Here is a 17,910-nt window from a genome sequence, read left to right on the forward strand (position 1 = left end):
AGTCACCATCTGAATCACCATCTGATCATGCATCTGAAAGAAACACCCTCCCCTCACAGGTAAATTCTAAACAGGTCACCCTAAGGCGGATAATAGTCTCGACAATCGGGCAGAGATACTCAATGGGTTTGCCCTTTCGGGTGTGCCATTGTAGCTCTCCTGAGATCGTCTAAACCAAAGATCCGGGAAATGATCGGTCACCAGAGTCAATAGTTCAGATGAAGTAACTATGCCAAAGTGGGGTACCCCACAGAGGAAAGCACTATCAACTGAACCTCGTCCGGCTTGTGGTATGTCACGTTACAACAATATGCTGATACAACAAATGAGGAACGTGAGACCACACTAATCCTAGGTGTATACTCGGGCCTGGGTTTTAGCCCCACTCAGAACACCCACCCCAAACAGAGGAACCACCTGCATAGAGGACGGCAACAACATGATAGTATGATGCATGCAAATATTTATGCAAATATATACACTGGTTAGAATAATAAATGCAATAAATCAAGCAAAACAAGCAACCTAAACTATCTTAAAACGCTAGGAAGGACTCGCTTAGGGACAATGGACCAGCACAGGTCTACACCATCAAGTCCCCAGCAGAGTCGCCAGCTGTCGCATCCGCGAAAAACAACCGGCGGGACTCAAATAAAAACACAACACAGAGCCGCCACTGCACGTTATTTATCCCAAAATAGGGAAAGGAAACGCTCAGAGAAACCTGGAAAGGAAATGGTCTCGCGACCAAAGAGAAAGGGTAAGGGAGTCGGTTACGCAAGGGGAAGGTATTAGCACCCCTCACGTTCGTCGTACTCGACGGGATCCACGTTCTAAGAAAGAATAGGTTGCTAAAACATCACACACACACACACACAGGGAACGCAAGTGGGGTTAAGAGAAGGGAGCTCGATAGGACATCGCATCCTATGCCTACATATCTCGTCTGGAACGAGAATCAGAGCCACTGTAGTTCGGCTTACGCACGCCAAACAACACAAAACACACAAACAGATGGCAAACATGGAGCCCAACAGCCAATCATTGGACTTACGTCAGCATCCGAACCAAAACACACTCAAAAGGGCAAACGTGGAGCCCGACAGCCAATCACTGGACTTACGTCAGCATCCGAACCAAAACACAATCAGATAACAAGTAAACACACGCAAAAAAAGAAAAAAAGTGCCCGGAGAGACCTCGCACGGTCTCCTGCCTACATACCTCGTCTGGAACGAGGATCAGGGCGATGTAGTTCCCCCTCAAGGGAAAGAAAATCTAGCCAGAAACCAAGGGAAGACACACTACCAGGGAGCTGGACTCGAGCCTAGTGTTGTCATGCATCATTACCCTATGTTCAGGTTTCTACCTACTTGCACAACTGCAAGCTAATCCTATCCAGGAAGAAAGCAAGCATACAAGCATACAAGCAAACAATTCAAGCAAACATGTCAAACAAATATTCACAAAGCACACACTATAACCAATCAAGTGAGGCTCAAACAATGGGTTTGACTGCCGAAGCAAGTCATCTGTACATGGGTATATTCGCTCTTAACCTTGCCATTACGAGGCTAAGGTGAAGCAGATGAAAGATGAGTGAAGATCAGACTTCACAGCTCTTATCCCTGACCAGGGAGAGCTTCAGACAAAGGAGCGTGGGTCCAGAATGGAGGGACCCTTCTACGCTCAAAGACTCTGACTCGATTGTGCACCAGTACGAGATCTTGGGTTTGTGTCCCAATGCATCAACACACAGCCGTGTGAGCAGAGGGACGACTCACAGAATAGTGGGGGATAGATTGCATATCCCTTTGATCCACCAATTGCCTCATAGAGGTCTTTACCTGCTTGGCACAAATGTAAACAACCACAAACATCGCCTCTTAAGGAGGACTTCAGACAGTTGCCTGGCCAAGTAACAGGCCAGGTCTTCCAGACTACATGAAGAATAGAAGTCCTACCTCAAGTGGTTTAAAAACCAAGCAGCAAGCAAGTTCTTAAAGAACTGTAAGCGACTAAATGTACCTGAAATCAATCAAGTATCATCAGTACTCAGACAAACAACAATAAACAGCAAATGTTAATCAGTCAGACTATACAGATTAAGCAACACAGGTTAATGCACATAAGTGCAAGCTATAAGCTCAAGCTCAAGCTTCACAACCTACAAAACAAAGTCAAATTAGTTCAAAACATCCAACAATCTCAATTTAATTGACTTGAAGCATTCTCCTTAAGCATCATGCATTTCATCCTGAAAAGTCAATCCAAATGTGAGAAACTAGACCACTAGGCCAAGCCTAGGGTCCAAAAGGGAGAAAAAATTCTAAACAGCAAGTAATTCTCAACCAACATCAAATTAAAACAATTCAAAAGCAAATGCAATTGATCCCATGTTTATATCATTCACCATATCCATTTCATGACCAAAACATCACAAACTAGGTCAAATGCAACATCCAATGTCCAAACAGAACTATTTCACTCAAAAGCATACCAAAACAATCCCAAAAATCCTCAAATAATTCACACCTAAACAGGACATATTCAAGGTATATCATGTCAATTTTCAGCTCAATTGGACAAAAGGAACTATGTCAATGAAAATCAAGAAATCCAGACACAATTATTCAAGCCAATTCAAGGCATCAACACATGCATTCACTTCAAAAATTCATAAGTCAATGAAAACAATTAAGAAATGAATGGGACCAAAACAGGGATGTCCTACAATGTGTCTACAACCAGCATACCAAATTTCATCTCCATCCAAAACCATATGAGCATTTCACAAAGATAATACAAACATGTGTCACATGAGCTTGCACAATGAACATACAGTGAAGAAAAATATCAATCAAATTGAAAATGCCATAGAAAAATCCAGAAAAAATTCACATAACATTCCAACATATCAATGATCATCCATGCAAAATTTCAATCCATTTCAACAATCATAAGCCAGGCAAAAATATTCATGAAGTTGACCTAGCTAGGTGTGACACACATTGTCACACCTAGATTCAAAAAATCATATCTCAAACATCAGGTATCCAAAAATCACAAACTTTACATGTAAATCACATCAACATGTCTAGAATGAGCACAAAAAATTTCAAGCATTTCTTTTAATGTATGAGTATTTCACAATGAAAATGGCAAAACATGCACAAAAATGACATAAGTCAAAGATCAATAGGTCAGGTCAACATTTTATCATGCACAACTTATAAAACCATGCTCATACAAAACTAGAGAGAATTTAGAAACTAACAAAAAACTCTCATAATTTTCTGATTAGCCAATATTTTTTTATGATTTTTTAAAATTAAAATGAATTGTGTAATAATTATTGAAATGTTATTATTTAATTAAATGAGTTAATGGCAAAGCTGTAATTATCTTCTGCCTGGCCAAAACGCAGGCGTTTAATTAAATGAGGTGGAGGCGCGTGATTGGTTGAAAGCGGAGGGAAACAACAATTTTGAATTGGCCTGGCAGTGAAACGGATCCAACAGGAAAAGAATTCCAGAAACTCGTCTTCTTCGCACGGCATTAACGTGTTCATCACCTTCCAATACGATTTCAATCATTTCTCAACCAAAACTCACAAATCTATAACCGTTGGAAAGGTCTGATCATGAGGATCACGAATATATGGATGATTTCGCCTAATTCCTACTGTATCTCACAGATCGATCAATTAAAGTTTCACATTCAAAACTTAAAAACACGATAACTCAATCTACAGTTCATCAAATCGAAAACTAGCTATATCATGTTGATCTACATGCAACGATCTTTCAAACGCATATAATAATTTAAGAAATCATGATGTTCGAATTTCATGTACCTTGAGGTGGCAGTGTTGATTCGTGTGTTATTGAAGCTTCTTGATCCAAAACAGATGGAGTATGAGCTTTAGGATGTTGAATGCAACTTGTAGCTTGGCTCGGATTTGCTCCTAGTGCAAGAAATCTTCAAGTGCCATTGATGAACACCACTTGGACAGTCGTGAATTTGAGGTCCTTTGAGATTGCTTTTCCAAAACAGATCAAGAAGAAGATCCAAGGAAGAGGCAGCAAAAAGAATTTTCGGATTTGATGAAGAATTGAAGGTGTTTTGTGGACTTTTGCTCTTGAATGTTCTTGAGAATTTTGGAGAATTTGGAGGGAAAAGTGGTTGAATCTTTGTGAATTGTGATTGTTGATCAAGAGTTAGTTATGATTAGGATTATATACCTCAGCTTAATCCATCCTTAATCATCCAATTAACAAAAATGAATGGTAATTAACATAAATGTCATTTTCAAAGCAAGGGCAAAATGGTCTTTTCCTATGGGCTCTGTGACAGCTCATTGACAGCTCACACATTCTCTAAATATCAGTTATGATGTGTTGCAACTTGTCCCACATTGATTGGCCATGTAATTTTCATTTTCCACATGTCATGGCACTTTGTACAATTTCAAGTGCAAGTTCAAAAATGAATTGTTCAAATATTGCACCTTGGATGTTTATGACCATTCAAACCATCTCTAATTGTCATTTGTGAGGTGTTGCAAAAATCCCCATTCCAAAATTCTCATTATTTCTCAACTTGGACCATTTTGCCCTTGGATCTTTAACTGTACACTTGAAAATTGACTTTTTGCATTGACCATTTTTGATGAATTCCAATTATGCACCATGAAAGTACATGTCAAATGCAGTTTGCACATAAAAAGATCATTCAATTTGGACACTCCATGTGGAAGTTATGCCCCTCTGATTATGGGTCATTTTTGAAATTGAATGGACCATAACTTGCCAACCATACATGGGAATTTCAAGTTCTTGGACTTTTTGGAAAGGTGAGAACAAGATATACAACTTTCATGTTGAACAAATTTTCATTTGAAGCTTCCTTGGACATGTAATTTTGAGGTCAAAAACTTTCCATTTTTGGAAACTTCCATTACAAGTCACTTTCTATTTTTGGCAATTTTTGTTCTAACTTGATTTTCTCCATTCTTGGTCTTTGAAATGTCTAATAACACTTGTTTCAACATGAATGAAGTGTATCCAACTCATTTCTCCCTCCAAATCCATAAAATCATGTACAGTTGACCACAATTGACTTTTTAACTGATAGATGAATTTGGCAATGCATAGATCAATCTGAGCTCCAATCTTCTGATGAAATGGCCCAAGGATGAAACCCTAGCCTCAATAATCTCCATACCATATGATGATCCCCATATCCATTGTAGACCCTATCTCCTTGCTATGCCCTGATTGGCCCAATGCACCTGATTAGGGTTGACCAGTGGTCAAAACCCTAATCTCAAGGAATGTGCTTCAATCACTTGATGAAATCAAACCATGATGATGATGACGTATCACTTCAATCAAGATGAAGACCAATACCCTTTAAGAATCATGAAACCCTAATTTGGACCTCCACATCCTCAAATGATCAATGACCAGTCCAATAAAACCCTAGCTTGCACTTTGACTTCCTCATCTTCTGATCATGACTTGGAAGAATGACTTGCACAATGTAACCATATGATATGCAATATGCAATGCCTAATGACCTAAAAATGATATGTAATATGTTAATGCTAGTCCCAAGAGAGGAGGGCAAATTTTGAGGTGTTACAACCATCTCTTAGGAACTAACCACTCCAAGAGCGTATGTAGTGGAGCCCTGAGACGTCCACCCCAAACCAGGTCTACCCTAGGGGCAGGGACAAGAACCTTACCTTTGGCCGAAGATAGTTCTTAGACATACTAAAGACCCACAACAATTCTTCTGAATAAGAGATAGTAACTATGAAACTCTGCTTGAGACTACAGAGTTCAACAAACACATTGAACACCACTAACTCCTATAAGGTGAACACATTTTAAATTGCAGAAGAAAAAATAAACTCTTCACGGAAGAATAACTCACTAGTAAATCCTATGGAAGGAAACTAGCATCTGACAAAGTGGACTAGGTGATTACAAAGAAGAAATAAATGTATAGCAAACACACAAAGCTAAATAAAGGCACAAAGCATTAAGGTAAAAATATATATAGTTAAATATTATTATCTTTCCAGGGTATGAAAGCCTGGAGAATGTTGCGGAGAAAAAGAAAAGAAGAACAAAGGAGAGAATAATTAAGCTTCCGCACTCTAAGATGACTCACCCATGTTGTCCACCAAAGCCTTGTCCACTGCAACTTTGAGAGGGTTTAGTTCTTCAACGGGGATATAAAAGCTCAGGCATAACTCTTTAGCCCGATCAAATTCCTATCTGAAAGTTCCATACACATTATGTATAGTTCTCTAAAGAGACTCCCAAACTCTCTCCTTCAGAGCACCCACCTTGTCCTCATGAGCTTTTCGATTCATGGAATAAAACTCCTTTTCTTGTTCAAGAGTCTTCCGAACCTTCTCAGTATGGAAATTCACCTCAGCAATAACATCCGATGTCTCCTAGTACCATTTTTTATTTTCTTTAAGGGAAGATTCCAACTCAAGGATCTAGGCATCTATGGTGGAACGAGAGTCGTTGAGTTTTTCCTCTTCTTACAAAGCCTTAACAAGTTTATTCTCCTCCTGGAGGTCAGCCAACTCCTTTTAGAAATCAGAGCACTTCTACTCCATTCATTTGCATTTTCCCTTCCAGGTATCCCTTTCCTTGGAAGGATTACCCACAGCCAGGATGACACCTCGACCGACAACAACTAAGGAGAACAAAAATGTTTTCTGGTAGGTGTGATAGTGACCTCAGAAAGAAGCTCCATCTTCTCCGCCTCAGGAATATTTTGAAAGAAGGGCAAGTCATCTACATATATAGTACCCAAAAACTTCCTCAGAAGTGTGAGGAATCCGAGAGGGAAGAATGACATGCAATCAGGGGAAAGGTGTAACTAAACCTAAAGCAGCATCCTCAAATAGACTGGTTCATTTAGGGTAGTCCTCCTCTAAAGGAGAATGTTGGTCCTGGTCCAGGACCCTTTTCATTATGGTAGGAGAAGGTTGTGAAGGATCTTCCACAAATTAAGTGGTAGCAATGACTATGAGCTCATCAACCCCGGGGGCAGTTGCAATAGATTTAATAGTAGAGGTAAGGGAAAAAGCTGCAGGGGGAGGTGTAACAGCCCAATCAATAGAGCCAGGTTTGATGTCTAGAGCATTGACAAGATAGTATATCATTTTCAAATTGTATATGTTGTCTGCAAGATATAGTCACACAAGTTAAAAAAATAAACTATAGGACTTCGTCCTCACCAAAGATCTCACTCATCTTCGCACGGTCGACCACACTAACTATAACATTTCAATCAATCTTTCCTATGCAGGGAAGACTAAAATTCGTAACCTAGTCCTCAATACATGTATTTCCAATCCTTTCTCATTGTAACCTATTCAACATAGAGAGAGTCCAGTTTGATGCCGAAGGAAGAAACTGCAGAATGAAAGTGAGGTCAGGACTAATATTTCACAAATTTACTCTTGCAATAGATAAAGGACTTTTCGGGGGATAAAGTAAAAGGAAAAGGAAAGATAAGCCTCCGAAGTAAAGGGCTTCACCGATACGAAATTCCATAATAATCTCCCTAACCGTTAGTGAAAGGGCTGAACCAAGCACAATCCGAGTGAAATTCGATAAGCCCCGGGTCATGAATGTAATTTTATGGGGTGCACACATCGTAGAACAAGTTTAAGAATAGTCGAGAATAAGGTTTCAAAGAACTATGCTCAGCCTAAAACCGGAACACCTTCATGAAATCCAAGGAGCTCAAATGAATTTGAGAGTGAGGCAACTTTTAAATGCTTCAGGATGACCACCTCAAACTCAGACAGAGGCAGTTACAGACCTACCTTGGTGAACAAACACTCATAAAAGGGAATTGAACACCTATTAAAGGATATACAAATCCTTGTTTCCAAATCTACCAGGAGGACGTATTAGTCTTAGGGGCATCCAACCACAATGATGGCTCCGTCTATGGTTGCATAAGTACCTAGAGCTAAAAGGGTCCCTACTATTTCTGCAGCCACCCAAATATACTTAATCAGATCGACCGACTCTACCAATGCCACCCTGTTCATGGATAACTCATAAACTTTTAAATGCTCAAGAAACTACGTAGGGCCAACCCTTATACTCCAAATTGGCCATGATGTCGGCATCACTGGGGTCATGGTTGTAAGTTTTTCAATACATATGAATAAAGTGTCTAGCATGTTCTCTCATCAACTTAAAGGCCTTCATTTTTGAAGCCAATAAATCCAGAGAAATCGAAGCTCCCAGTGCACAGAAGTAGGGGGAATGGAAGAAATTGTATTATCCTTCTCAGTGACATTGTTGGATAAGAGGGAATTAAAAGAAGAATCCATATAGGAAACTTCCTCATTCTAGGAGTCTACTAAAAACCTTTATGAGTCAGGATCGTCAGCTAGGGATATAACCTTAGGGCCTAGGAAATCACAAACAAATGGGAAGGTTTTGAACCACAAGATACTTCCGTTCTTGCAATAAGATAAACTTCATTCTCATAATCACTAGCAATGCGAATGTGACTATCACTCATTTTGACCAAAGTACAAAAAATGTTGAAAGGTAAAGTTTGAGGTGAGAAGGGTATCTGATAAGGTGAAGTTGGTGAAGCATATGTAACAGAGACAGATAGAAGCTTTAAGCGAAGAACTGCAATTATTCTGTAAATAATTTCAGGAGGCAGAGAGGAGGACACACATGCAAATATAAACACTTGTGAATGAAAACTAACTTTCAAGGATTGAAAAAAATTTCATTAACATTTAATGTAGATCAACAACGAACTAGATCCAATGTAGGAGGAAGTTACAAAATCAACAGCTAGATTTCTTCTTGGAAAAATAAAAAAACTTGAGTGCACTATAACTAACATCATGCCCTAAATAGTCACTTTAATCAACACTTCAGAAAGAAGGAGTGAAACATTTAAATGATGGAAAGACATTTAATGCACATGTTCCTACTACTTTTCAAACTAACCTCGAATGCTTCCACTTCTGGTTCAAAACAAGCGAAATTCTTAGAGGCCGACCATGACTACTAAGAATTCCCCGGCTATGTAACATCAGGCAATCATTGGGAGAAACTGTTCTAGGTTGGCTAAAGGCCCAAACCAATGTGAATCCACTCCAAAGGATCTAAGGTATAAAAGGCATCTCATGCGAAATGCAAGGTATCATTTATGATCTCGAATTTTCAGAACACTCATATTGAATCTTGAATTGACTTAGACGTTGGAGTGCTAAACTTGTAGGTCCACCCCCGCACTGCTGTATCGGAGATCAACACCATCGTTCAGGATTCCTCATCACCAGCTTACTCCTAATTTTGGTTCTAGAATGAGCCCATCTTTTAAACGAATTAAGACATTACCTTTTCCTTTCATTTGAACCTTGAAGTTATCACTAAATGTGACATTTCCATTGACTGATTCACCAAGTTCTATGAATATGCTCTTTTTTCCACACATATGGTTGCTTTCACTAATTTTAAGGTACCATGAATTTTCTTGGCTTCCTTCATCATTTCCACGTGCAAGCAACACTGTTTCAAATTTCTCATCCTTTCCTTCCATATAGTTGGTCTTCTAATCAACTATAAATTTGAAAGATCTATATTCTAAAGCATAATGACCAAACTTATGACAATTGTAGCATTGACTTTGAGATTTACAATTCCTTGTGTTTGTGTATCCTTTTTCATGTCCTCTTGTTGAGGTTTCACCTCTCTCATAAATGTCTCTTGTAAAATTTGAAGCTCATCCAAAGTTGTCACGTCCAAAATGTCCTTGATTGCGACCTATTCCTTGACCTCTACCTCTATTTTGTTGGCATCTCTCAAATATGTGGTCTAATAGAGGAGTATCTTATCCATAATTCTTACATCTTCTAAATTTTTATCATTTATTTTTAATTGATTTCAAATAGTGATAACTCTTAAAAAATATTCAGAAATAGACTCAGAGTCTTTCATATGCAAGGATTCATACTCACCTCTTAGGATTCAAACGCCCTATTTACTTTGTTTTCACTTTTGCAAGATATTTCGAGCTTCTCCCACACCTCCTTAGCCGATGTTGCATTTAAGATTTTCTCAAACTCATATTTATCCGATGCCTAATAGATTAGGAAAAGAGATTCCTTGTCTCTATTTCTTTATCATTCAAAATATTCTTTTGTGCTTGATTTAAGGAATCATCATCTTCGTATTCTTTATAGCCTTTTACAACAACCTCTCAAACATTGTGTGTCACAAGAAGTGCTTTTATTTTAATACAAAAATTATCATTGTGTTTGACTTAAATTTTTTATTTTATTTTTGAGTGAAATATACTTGACCATAAAGCCTACGCGTGAATGAGGGATCCCTCGTACCCCGTAAAAGAATTGATAATTGTATTCTTTTAAAAAATATAACTCTAAGTCTAAAATAAAATAAAATAGTGCCCCTTTATTCTTAAGATTGAAAGATAATTCATTTTATGTTTGGTTAAGAAAAAGTTGGAGAGAGAAACACTTAATTGTGAAATGGTAAAACAAAACAATGATGCATGGATCATAATATTTAACTTGAAAAAACGAAAAAGAAAAAGAAAAAAGAAAAAAGAAAAAAGAAAAAAATTCAAAAAAAGAAAAGCATCAAAAAGAAAATAATTGAGAAAAATTGTGACAAAATAGGTATTAAGTTGAAAATAAAAATAGATTGTAAATGAAAAAGATAATTTTGAAGAATGATTTCTCTCTTAAGACATAATGATTTTGAATTCTTAAAAAAACAATGATTCCTTTGTAAGTCTGACCAAGTTTCAACATGAAAAAACATTAGTGATCTACGATTTAAAACTTGTTTTAATTATGTAAGATGAAAATCAATTTGATTTGATGTGAAATATTTTACAAGGTCCGAGTGAAACACTCACCCTGATTGACTTGATACATTTGTGTGGTAGGGATTATGTTTAGTTAACTTTTGATTGAAATCCATGATTGTATTCTTTAATGCATAAACTTCTCTCCATATATATATATATATATATATATATATATATAATATGATGTTTGTGATATGTTGAGTTGCTTGGTGACAACTCATGCATGTTTGATAAAGAGTTGAAAAACTATTTTTGATGGAAAACCTTAGGTTGTTGAGATTATGTGCCGATGATTTGAAAACCATGTGTCTTTTTTTTTTCTTAGTTATGTTTGTGGAAAAATAAAATACTAAAATGGGAGATTTGACAAGTGTGTAACTTACTTGAATTTCAATATTGATTTCACACTTACTTACTAACTTGCACTTGAAGTAACATCTAAAACTTTGAATTTATGCCTATAATAAATATTGTTCTATAATTATGATTTGATCTTAATTTATCATCATTTGAATATGTTAGGTATGATGAGTATAAAGAAAATAAAAAAAAAGGATCAAACCACAATGCAACTAGACTAAGAGAACTATTGTCGAAAGTACAAAAGAGATCAAGAGTCAGACTAAATTCATTGGGCGACTTGATCACCGAATATGAGACACCTTACAAAATAGGGCAAATCACAGTTTGTCCATAAATGCAAGACGGTTCAAAGATGATTTGAAGACTCCTTTGACGTGAAGAAAATTCGAAAGCTCAATTCGGTAAGCAAACCATCCTTCATTAAGCCAATGAGGGTAGAATAAAAATCTATATAAAGGAATCTTGGACGGTCAAAGATATCATCTTGTAAATATCTTCAAAGAGTTAATTTTTAATTTAGTTTAGTTTCTTTTTCCGGTATAGGGAGGTTTGAGTGGCTTGTCAGTGCTGAAGACAAATTAAAGAAAATTCAACAAAGAATTGAAAGATCGTTTGATGTTGTTTTGCTTCTACTCCCTCTATACTACTACAATCACTATGAATGATCTTTTATTTAGAGTTAGAATTGTACTATAATATACTATATATACATACGTATTACTTGTTATTATGCAAAAAAAATTCCTATTACTTGTTATTATGCAAAAAAAATCCTATTACTTGTTACTAGCGTCTAGACGGACACTCGCGTGCCCGTCTGTCCGCTTTTTTAATGCACATCATTGAAAATATAAGTGATATTTTTTATTTAAATATAATTTTTAAAAAGTACAGCATGTGGAAGTTATTAGTAGAAAATTACGTGAAAGTTATTAGTAGGAAGTTACGTGGAAGTTAATAATATTGGTTTTATTGGAAGTTATTAGGTAAATTACACAATAAAATAAGGATAAAATGGTAGAAAAATAGGCTAAATCAAAAGAAAGTATTCCCTTTATATATTATTATAAATTAAGCAAAAAATTTCCGATAATTATTCATTTATATTGGTCTTTATTCCAATAGTTGTTATATTTGATCATCTTTATATACTTTATTATGCATAATACGATATACAATACTCATAGTTGTTTTTCTTAATAACAACATATACATGCTCATCCTATGTGTGTCTAAAGAACATGTTCATGCTCAAATGATTGTCACCACCCAAAACTTCGTCTAAAAGTTGTCCATAGTTTATGTGACATCTTTGGAACTATATTTTTAAGGCAAAAGCTAATAATGAGTCCTCTAATACCGTCCTCAACGGGGGGATTTCACCCCATAAAAACATGTATCATTTAGATACTCATAGTAGAGAAAAAAGAAGATGGTATTTATTGAGTTTAGTTGCTTCAATAAGCTTTTTCTCCCTCTCTCTTAACATTAAAACATGTTTTTTTGATGTTAAACTATTGGTGACATCCATAAATTAAATTTTTAGAGGTAGCAAATTAAAATACTAAATTTCTAAGGAAAAACATGTTTTCTTTAAATTCAAAATACATACCATTATAATTTCATCAAACGTGAATCCAAACATACAAAAACAACAAAATCTTGAATTCACCAATGCTCCATGATTATATAAGACGTTTACTATCAAAAAGGAATAGCCAATAAGCCATTTTCCTATGTTTAATGTTGGGTTTCAAAAAGGAATAAGAATGAAAAACTAACACCACAATCTGATTCCTTAGTTTCAACTTCTCTCAAGCTTCTCAGCTTAGTTTTGCAGATATTATTCCTTGAATGGATCCAATGAGAGTGAAAGCTCCCACCACAAAGCCAACAATGCTAAAAGTCCTAAGCCAAATCCACTTGCTTGTCCATGGTTCAATGTTGCACTGACTAATATACATTTCCACTGGGAAATATATGGTTAATGGATAATATATTATGCCAGCCAAAACTCCCAAAATCTGGTTGAAATATGGAAAGAGCATCGCAATCACGGTCGTCGTCGCAACATAAAAAGTTCGGAAACAAAGCCTTAGTGGACTTAGTTGAAAATTCGGTAGCAATGGTAGTTTTAAGTCGTACGCGTAATTCACAAATCCACTATCTGGAAATCTAAAACGTAACCAATTCTCAACATTCGCGTAAAGTGGCTGGCTATACACCTGCACGCCAAAAGCAAAAAAAAAAGTTTCAAGTAAATCACCGATTTCGTCTTTGAACTCACGCACATCTCGTAAGTCTAACATTTTATCAATGATTCATTATATACGACGAGTCTAACAAAATGTGTATGAAAAAACGTGAGAGAGAGGATAATCACATGTTCAGATGTTCAGACCATATATTGTTTGATGTGAAACTCTTGCCAATTTTGTTTGAAGGGTGAAAAGGAGAGACAGTGTACCTGGTATGCACCAACTAGGTGAATAACTATACAAGCATTGGCGAAATCTACAAGCCAATAAAGCTTATAACTTGCAAAGCCGGTTAAAAGATTTCCTGGTGTGTCATTACCAAAAGCTGCATAACCAGCACAGCCGCAACAGAGGTAAAACGTTGTTGTGATGATAACCGATATCGTTGAGGCCCTTCTCATGGTTACGTTTTCCGCTGGAGGCGATTTCAGAGTGTCCTTTAAAATGTGAAGATAAGTTATATTAGACTTTTAACGGTTTGTCAAGTTAAATTATTGATATCTAAGTTCACGCGTACCTGAATTTCTATAAGAATCACTGAAAATGGATACGAGAAGGCTATGTCACCAAGTGCTTGTGCAACCAGCCATACTTTTTCCATTCCGGTCGAAGTTGGCACACCTCTAATGTTACCCTTAAAATGTCCGTTTTCTGAGCACGCAATTACCACAGACTTATACACGTGATAAATAGTTTAAAACATCGCGTGAATCACAATTCTAGTCTACGAAATTTGAAACTGAAAATCCTGATCACATTAGTCCTTTTGGATAGGATAATTTGATAGGAGATTTTCATTTTCATGATCATTTTAGAATCTCGTTAGTTTCGTGATTCGTTGTTCTAATATCATAATGAGATAGATATTGGTAAGAAAGTAAGAATACCATTGACTTTATCAGTGGCAAGTCCCAATCCAATGAAAGCATAACCAAAGGACATTATTGCTGCAACAATCGAGAGCCATTCGATGTTACGGAAATTAGGTATCTGCGACAGAACAACTTGGATAGCCCCGAAAACAAGCATGTTATATGTATCCTTCACATAGCATGTTTCTTCATTTCCTTTGCTATGGTGACATGCTGATTCCTGGATTGATCTGCAGCCGCAAAGACACACATAAACATCGAAACAGATAGAACTATTATAGATTCTTCAGTGAGATTTTGCGAACAGATTGATGAGTTGTGTGAGAAGTTAAAGAACAGACCTTATGCTGATGGATGCTGTAATGATGTAGGCAATTCCAAAACCATATAAGCATATATTTACAAAAACACTGCAGAGACGCCCATTTCCTTCTCCTGTAACCAAAGATAAGGATCATGTGTTAATGCTATTGCATATAGAAATAACCTAACCGAATTGTAATTAAAATAACCGAACAATTATATTTAGTTAGTGAGCTCAACCCGTGTTGCATAAACAATTCTGAAACCGAACCAGAGGATAAATAGACTGAACCGACCGAAGCTAAAAATGAAAAATGTGAAAAACAAGTTTAAAATATCTTCTAACAATTTGATACGGTTATGAATTCTAAATCGATATATCAAACAAATAATATTGGTTTGATTCAATTCTAAATAAATTAAAATAGTTTGATTCAGCTCATTTTTTTACTATAATTCGGTTCAATTTGATTTTCCAACGAAGCCACCTTCGTGCATAGTAGTAATGTTGTGTCATAGTCAGAAATTTGTATTAAACCACATAAAATCATACCACAAAATTATAAAAATTACAGTTTCTTAAAACGTAAAAGTTAGAACAATTCAAACAGAAGAGTGAAATAGCATAAAACAACAAATTCATATGTAAACATGATAGTTGTCTCTAACAAACTCCAAACGCGTGAGTTTAGACTTTGACATCAATATGCATTAAAACATATAAACAATTAAATTAAATATCTAAAAATGTTGATCAACATAGAATCATAAACTAATAATAAAATCGATAAATTTACTTGAACACATAAGAATTGTAAAAAAGAGAGTTTACACGAAAACTAACAATTTTGAGATCATAAATTAAAATCTAGTAAGAATTTAAGAGTTATCTCGAAAAAAAAAAAAGAACTATCATAAATTCTTACAAAAATGTGCTTTTAATTTTCGAGATACTAATCTATCATTGATTTAATCGCCATCACCGAATTACTGAGTTGCAGTAAGTATATTTCATTGATTTTGATGTTTGATTTTTCAGTCAATATTCCAGTATATATTAATTATATATTTTTTTAATTGAAATACAATATTTTAGAGAGTTATTTAATTATTTAATCTTAGCCGTCAGATTGACGAAGAATTGATAGTTTAGAATTACATAAACAATTAATTTTGTTATAAAATAAATATAACTTTTAATTATTTAATCACAAACTATACAACAGAGAAATCATGACAGCTAATAGTGAATGATTACAGTACATGTCACGTATATCTTATTATATTAATGACCAAAATGCATTGAATAATATTATTACAAATATAGGTAATGCTAACTATATTCTAGAAGTATAAATTAAAAATTAAATAAAAAGATATTATCTTTAAAATTGTATATTGATTATAATAAAAATATAAAATAATTTTTTTATTTATTATTTTTAATATAATTTTTTTATAATTAAAGTTTGTTTGTTAGTATTATGTAATGATTTGATGTGGTTTTGTATGGAGTAGAGAAAGGTCAGGGTGGAGAGTTCATAAACAAGATACACGTGCCAGCTTCAAGAATGTTATAGCTACCGTGACGCAACTAAAAGCTTTATGTCCCCTTTTAATTCGTCCAAATCAAGACCCACATTTTCCCTTACTTTACCATCACCATCACATCATCACTTTACTATTTTGTTTTTTTTAATATTTTAAGCCTTCTAGAAAGTGCCCTAATAATCTGAACTTAAATTAAATGTAACAAGAGTTTTGTATGAATTTGATAGGAATGAAAAGTAAAAAATAAAATAAAAACAAAAACTAACCCTTATGCATATTAACGGCGTCAAGGTAAGAAGAACTTCGATGAGGACCAGATTCAGGATCTGGAGAACGATAAGTATCACTGAGAAGAAAAGAAGAAAGAAGAGTAACCGAAGCGAACAAAAGAATCGCTAATGGTCCTGCAATCCATCCAATCTGTGCAATACTCCATGCCAACGACAACACTCCTGACCCTATCACTCCCGTCACTATGTGCGCCACTGCCGTCCACACTGTCCCTGTTCTCGATCATTATTAACGTTAACATTCTTGATTCAGATTCATGAATTCATATATAAATTGCGAAGAAGAAGAAATGAAATACAGACCTGTTCTTTTGACATGATATTGGGCCTCAAATTGGGATTGTAAGAATGGAGTAGTAGTGCTGCTACCTGAAAGATATTCGTCGCTCATGATTTTGGTTATGTAAAAACTCAATTGTAAGAAAATTTATGGAGTGATTTGGATATATATAGGTGAATCGGATTTTGGTTTTTCCTTTTACAGAGAAAAGGGATCGGATTTGGGTTTTCAAAGATAAAATCAAATACGCTAACGCCAGAGAAGCTTATTTTATACTCACAAATGCTGTAATCATATATACATGTAATCAGTGTCACGTTTTTTTTCTTTCTGTATTATATTATTTTGTGAACTTTTTTTCTATGTAATTTATTTTATTTTTATACAAACATCAAATGATTTAAAATACCATTGCAATAATGGTAATATACACGTTATATTTGTTGATAGATTTTTAGTATTTGTTATTATTGAAACAAATTATTTCAGGGGATTAACTAGTTAGATCTAGCATGATAGGTGGAGTTTTCACAATATGACAAAATAAAAATTGAATTTTGATTCAAAGATACCCTTAAATATTTTAGGATTAAATATGATTACCGTCCTTTTAAATATTGTCAATTTTTTTTAAAAGAATGCTTTATCAAATATTTTTCATCTATTTTAAATTGTTGGCACTTTAAGTGATGGACATAATGAAATATGTTTGATAAAAATTTATTTTTTAAACTTTTGTAATACATAATAAATAGTTATTTTTCCTAATCATTTTATCCTAACTTAAATTTGCCTTTTCTCGTTCACCTTGCACGTAGAAACACATAAGGATCTATCTCATCATTTTTGCTTCGTTTTAATGTCGTTTTTGAAGACAAACTTAATTAAAGGCGTTTTCATCTCTTATTCTTCTGTAAAATCTCGACTTGGAAATGTCTGTGGGTGTCATGGTTGTATGGTTTCGTATCAATATAAGAAGATACCTAATAAAGAAATATTTTTTTTGAGATGTCCCTTTTGGATGAGTGGTGAGACATGTGATTTGTTCATATGATATGAAGATCTGAGAGTAAAGGCAGAAA

The 17,910-nt window shown here is 35.1% G+C and overlaps 1 protein-coding gene across 2 annotated transcripts; it reads right to left on the minus strand.

Moving 5' to 3' along the window:
• Positions 1 to 12,936: 12,936 nt before the first annotated feature.
• LOC127084667 (probable amino acid permease 7) lies at positions 12,937 to 17,132 on the minus strand. Of its 2 annotated transcripts, none has more exons than XM_051025160.1 (7): positions 16,852 to 17,132; positions 16,525 to 16,761; positions 14,746 to 14,839; positions 14,420 to 14,634; positions 14,050 to 14,183; positions 13,742 to 13,969; positions 12,937 to 13,499 (listed from the first exon to the last, which is right to left on the minus strand). In XM_051025160.1, exons 1-7 carry the CDS (start codon positions 16,937 to 16,939, stop codon positions 13,098 to 13,100), a joined length of 1,398 nt encoding a protein of 465 aa, XP_050881117.1. In that variant the 5' UTR covers positions 16,940 to 17,132; the 3' UTR covers positions 12,937 to 13,097. The 2 variants fall into 2 exon arrangements, with proteins under 2 accessions (XP_050881117.1, XP_050881118.1); XM_051025161.1 differs by having other exon boundaries at positions 13,374 to 13,499; positions 13,658 to 13,969.
• Positions 17,133 to 17,910: the final 778 nt, after the last annotated feature.

The sequence above is a fragment of the Lathyrus oleraceus genome, chromosome 5, assembly GCF_024323335.1.
Source record: "Lathyrus oleraceus cultivar Zhongwan6 chromosome 5, CAAS_Psat_ZW6_1.0, whole genome shotgun sequence".
Taxonomy (NCBI): domain Eukaryota; kingdom Viridiplantae; phylum Streptophyta; class Magnoliopsida; order Fabales; family Fabaceae; genus Lathyrus; species Lathyrus oleraceus.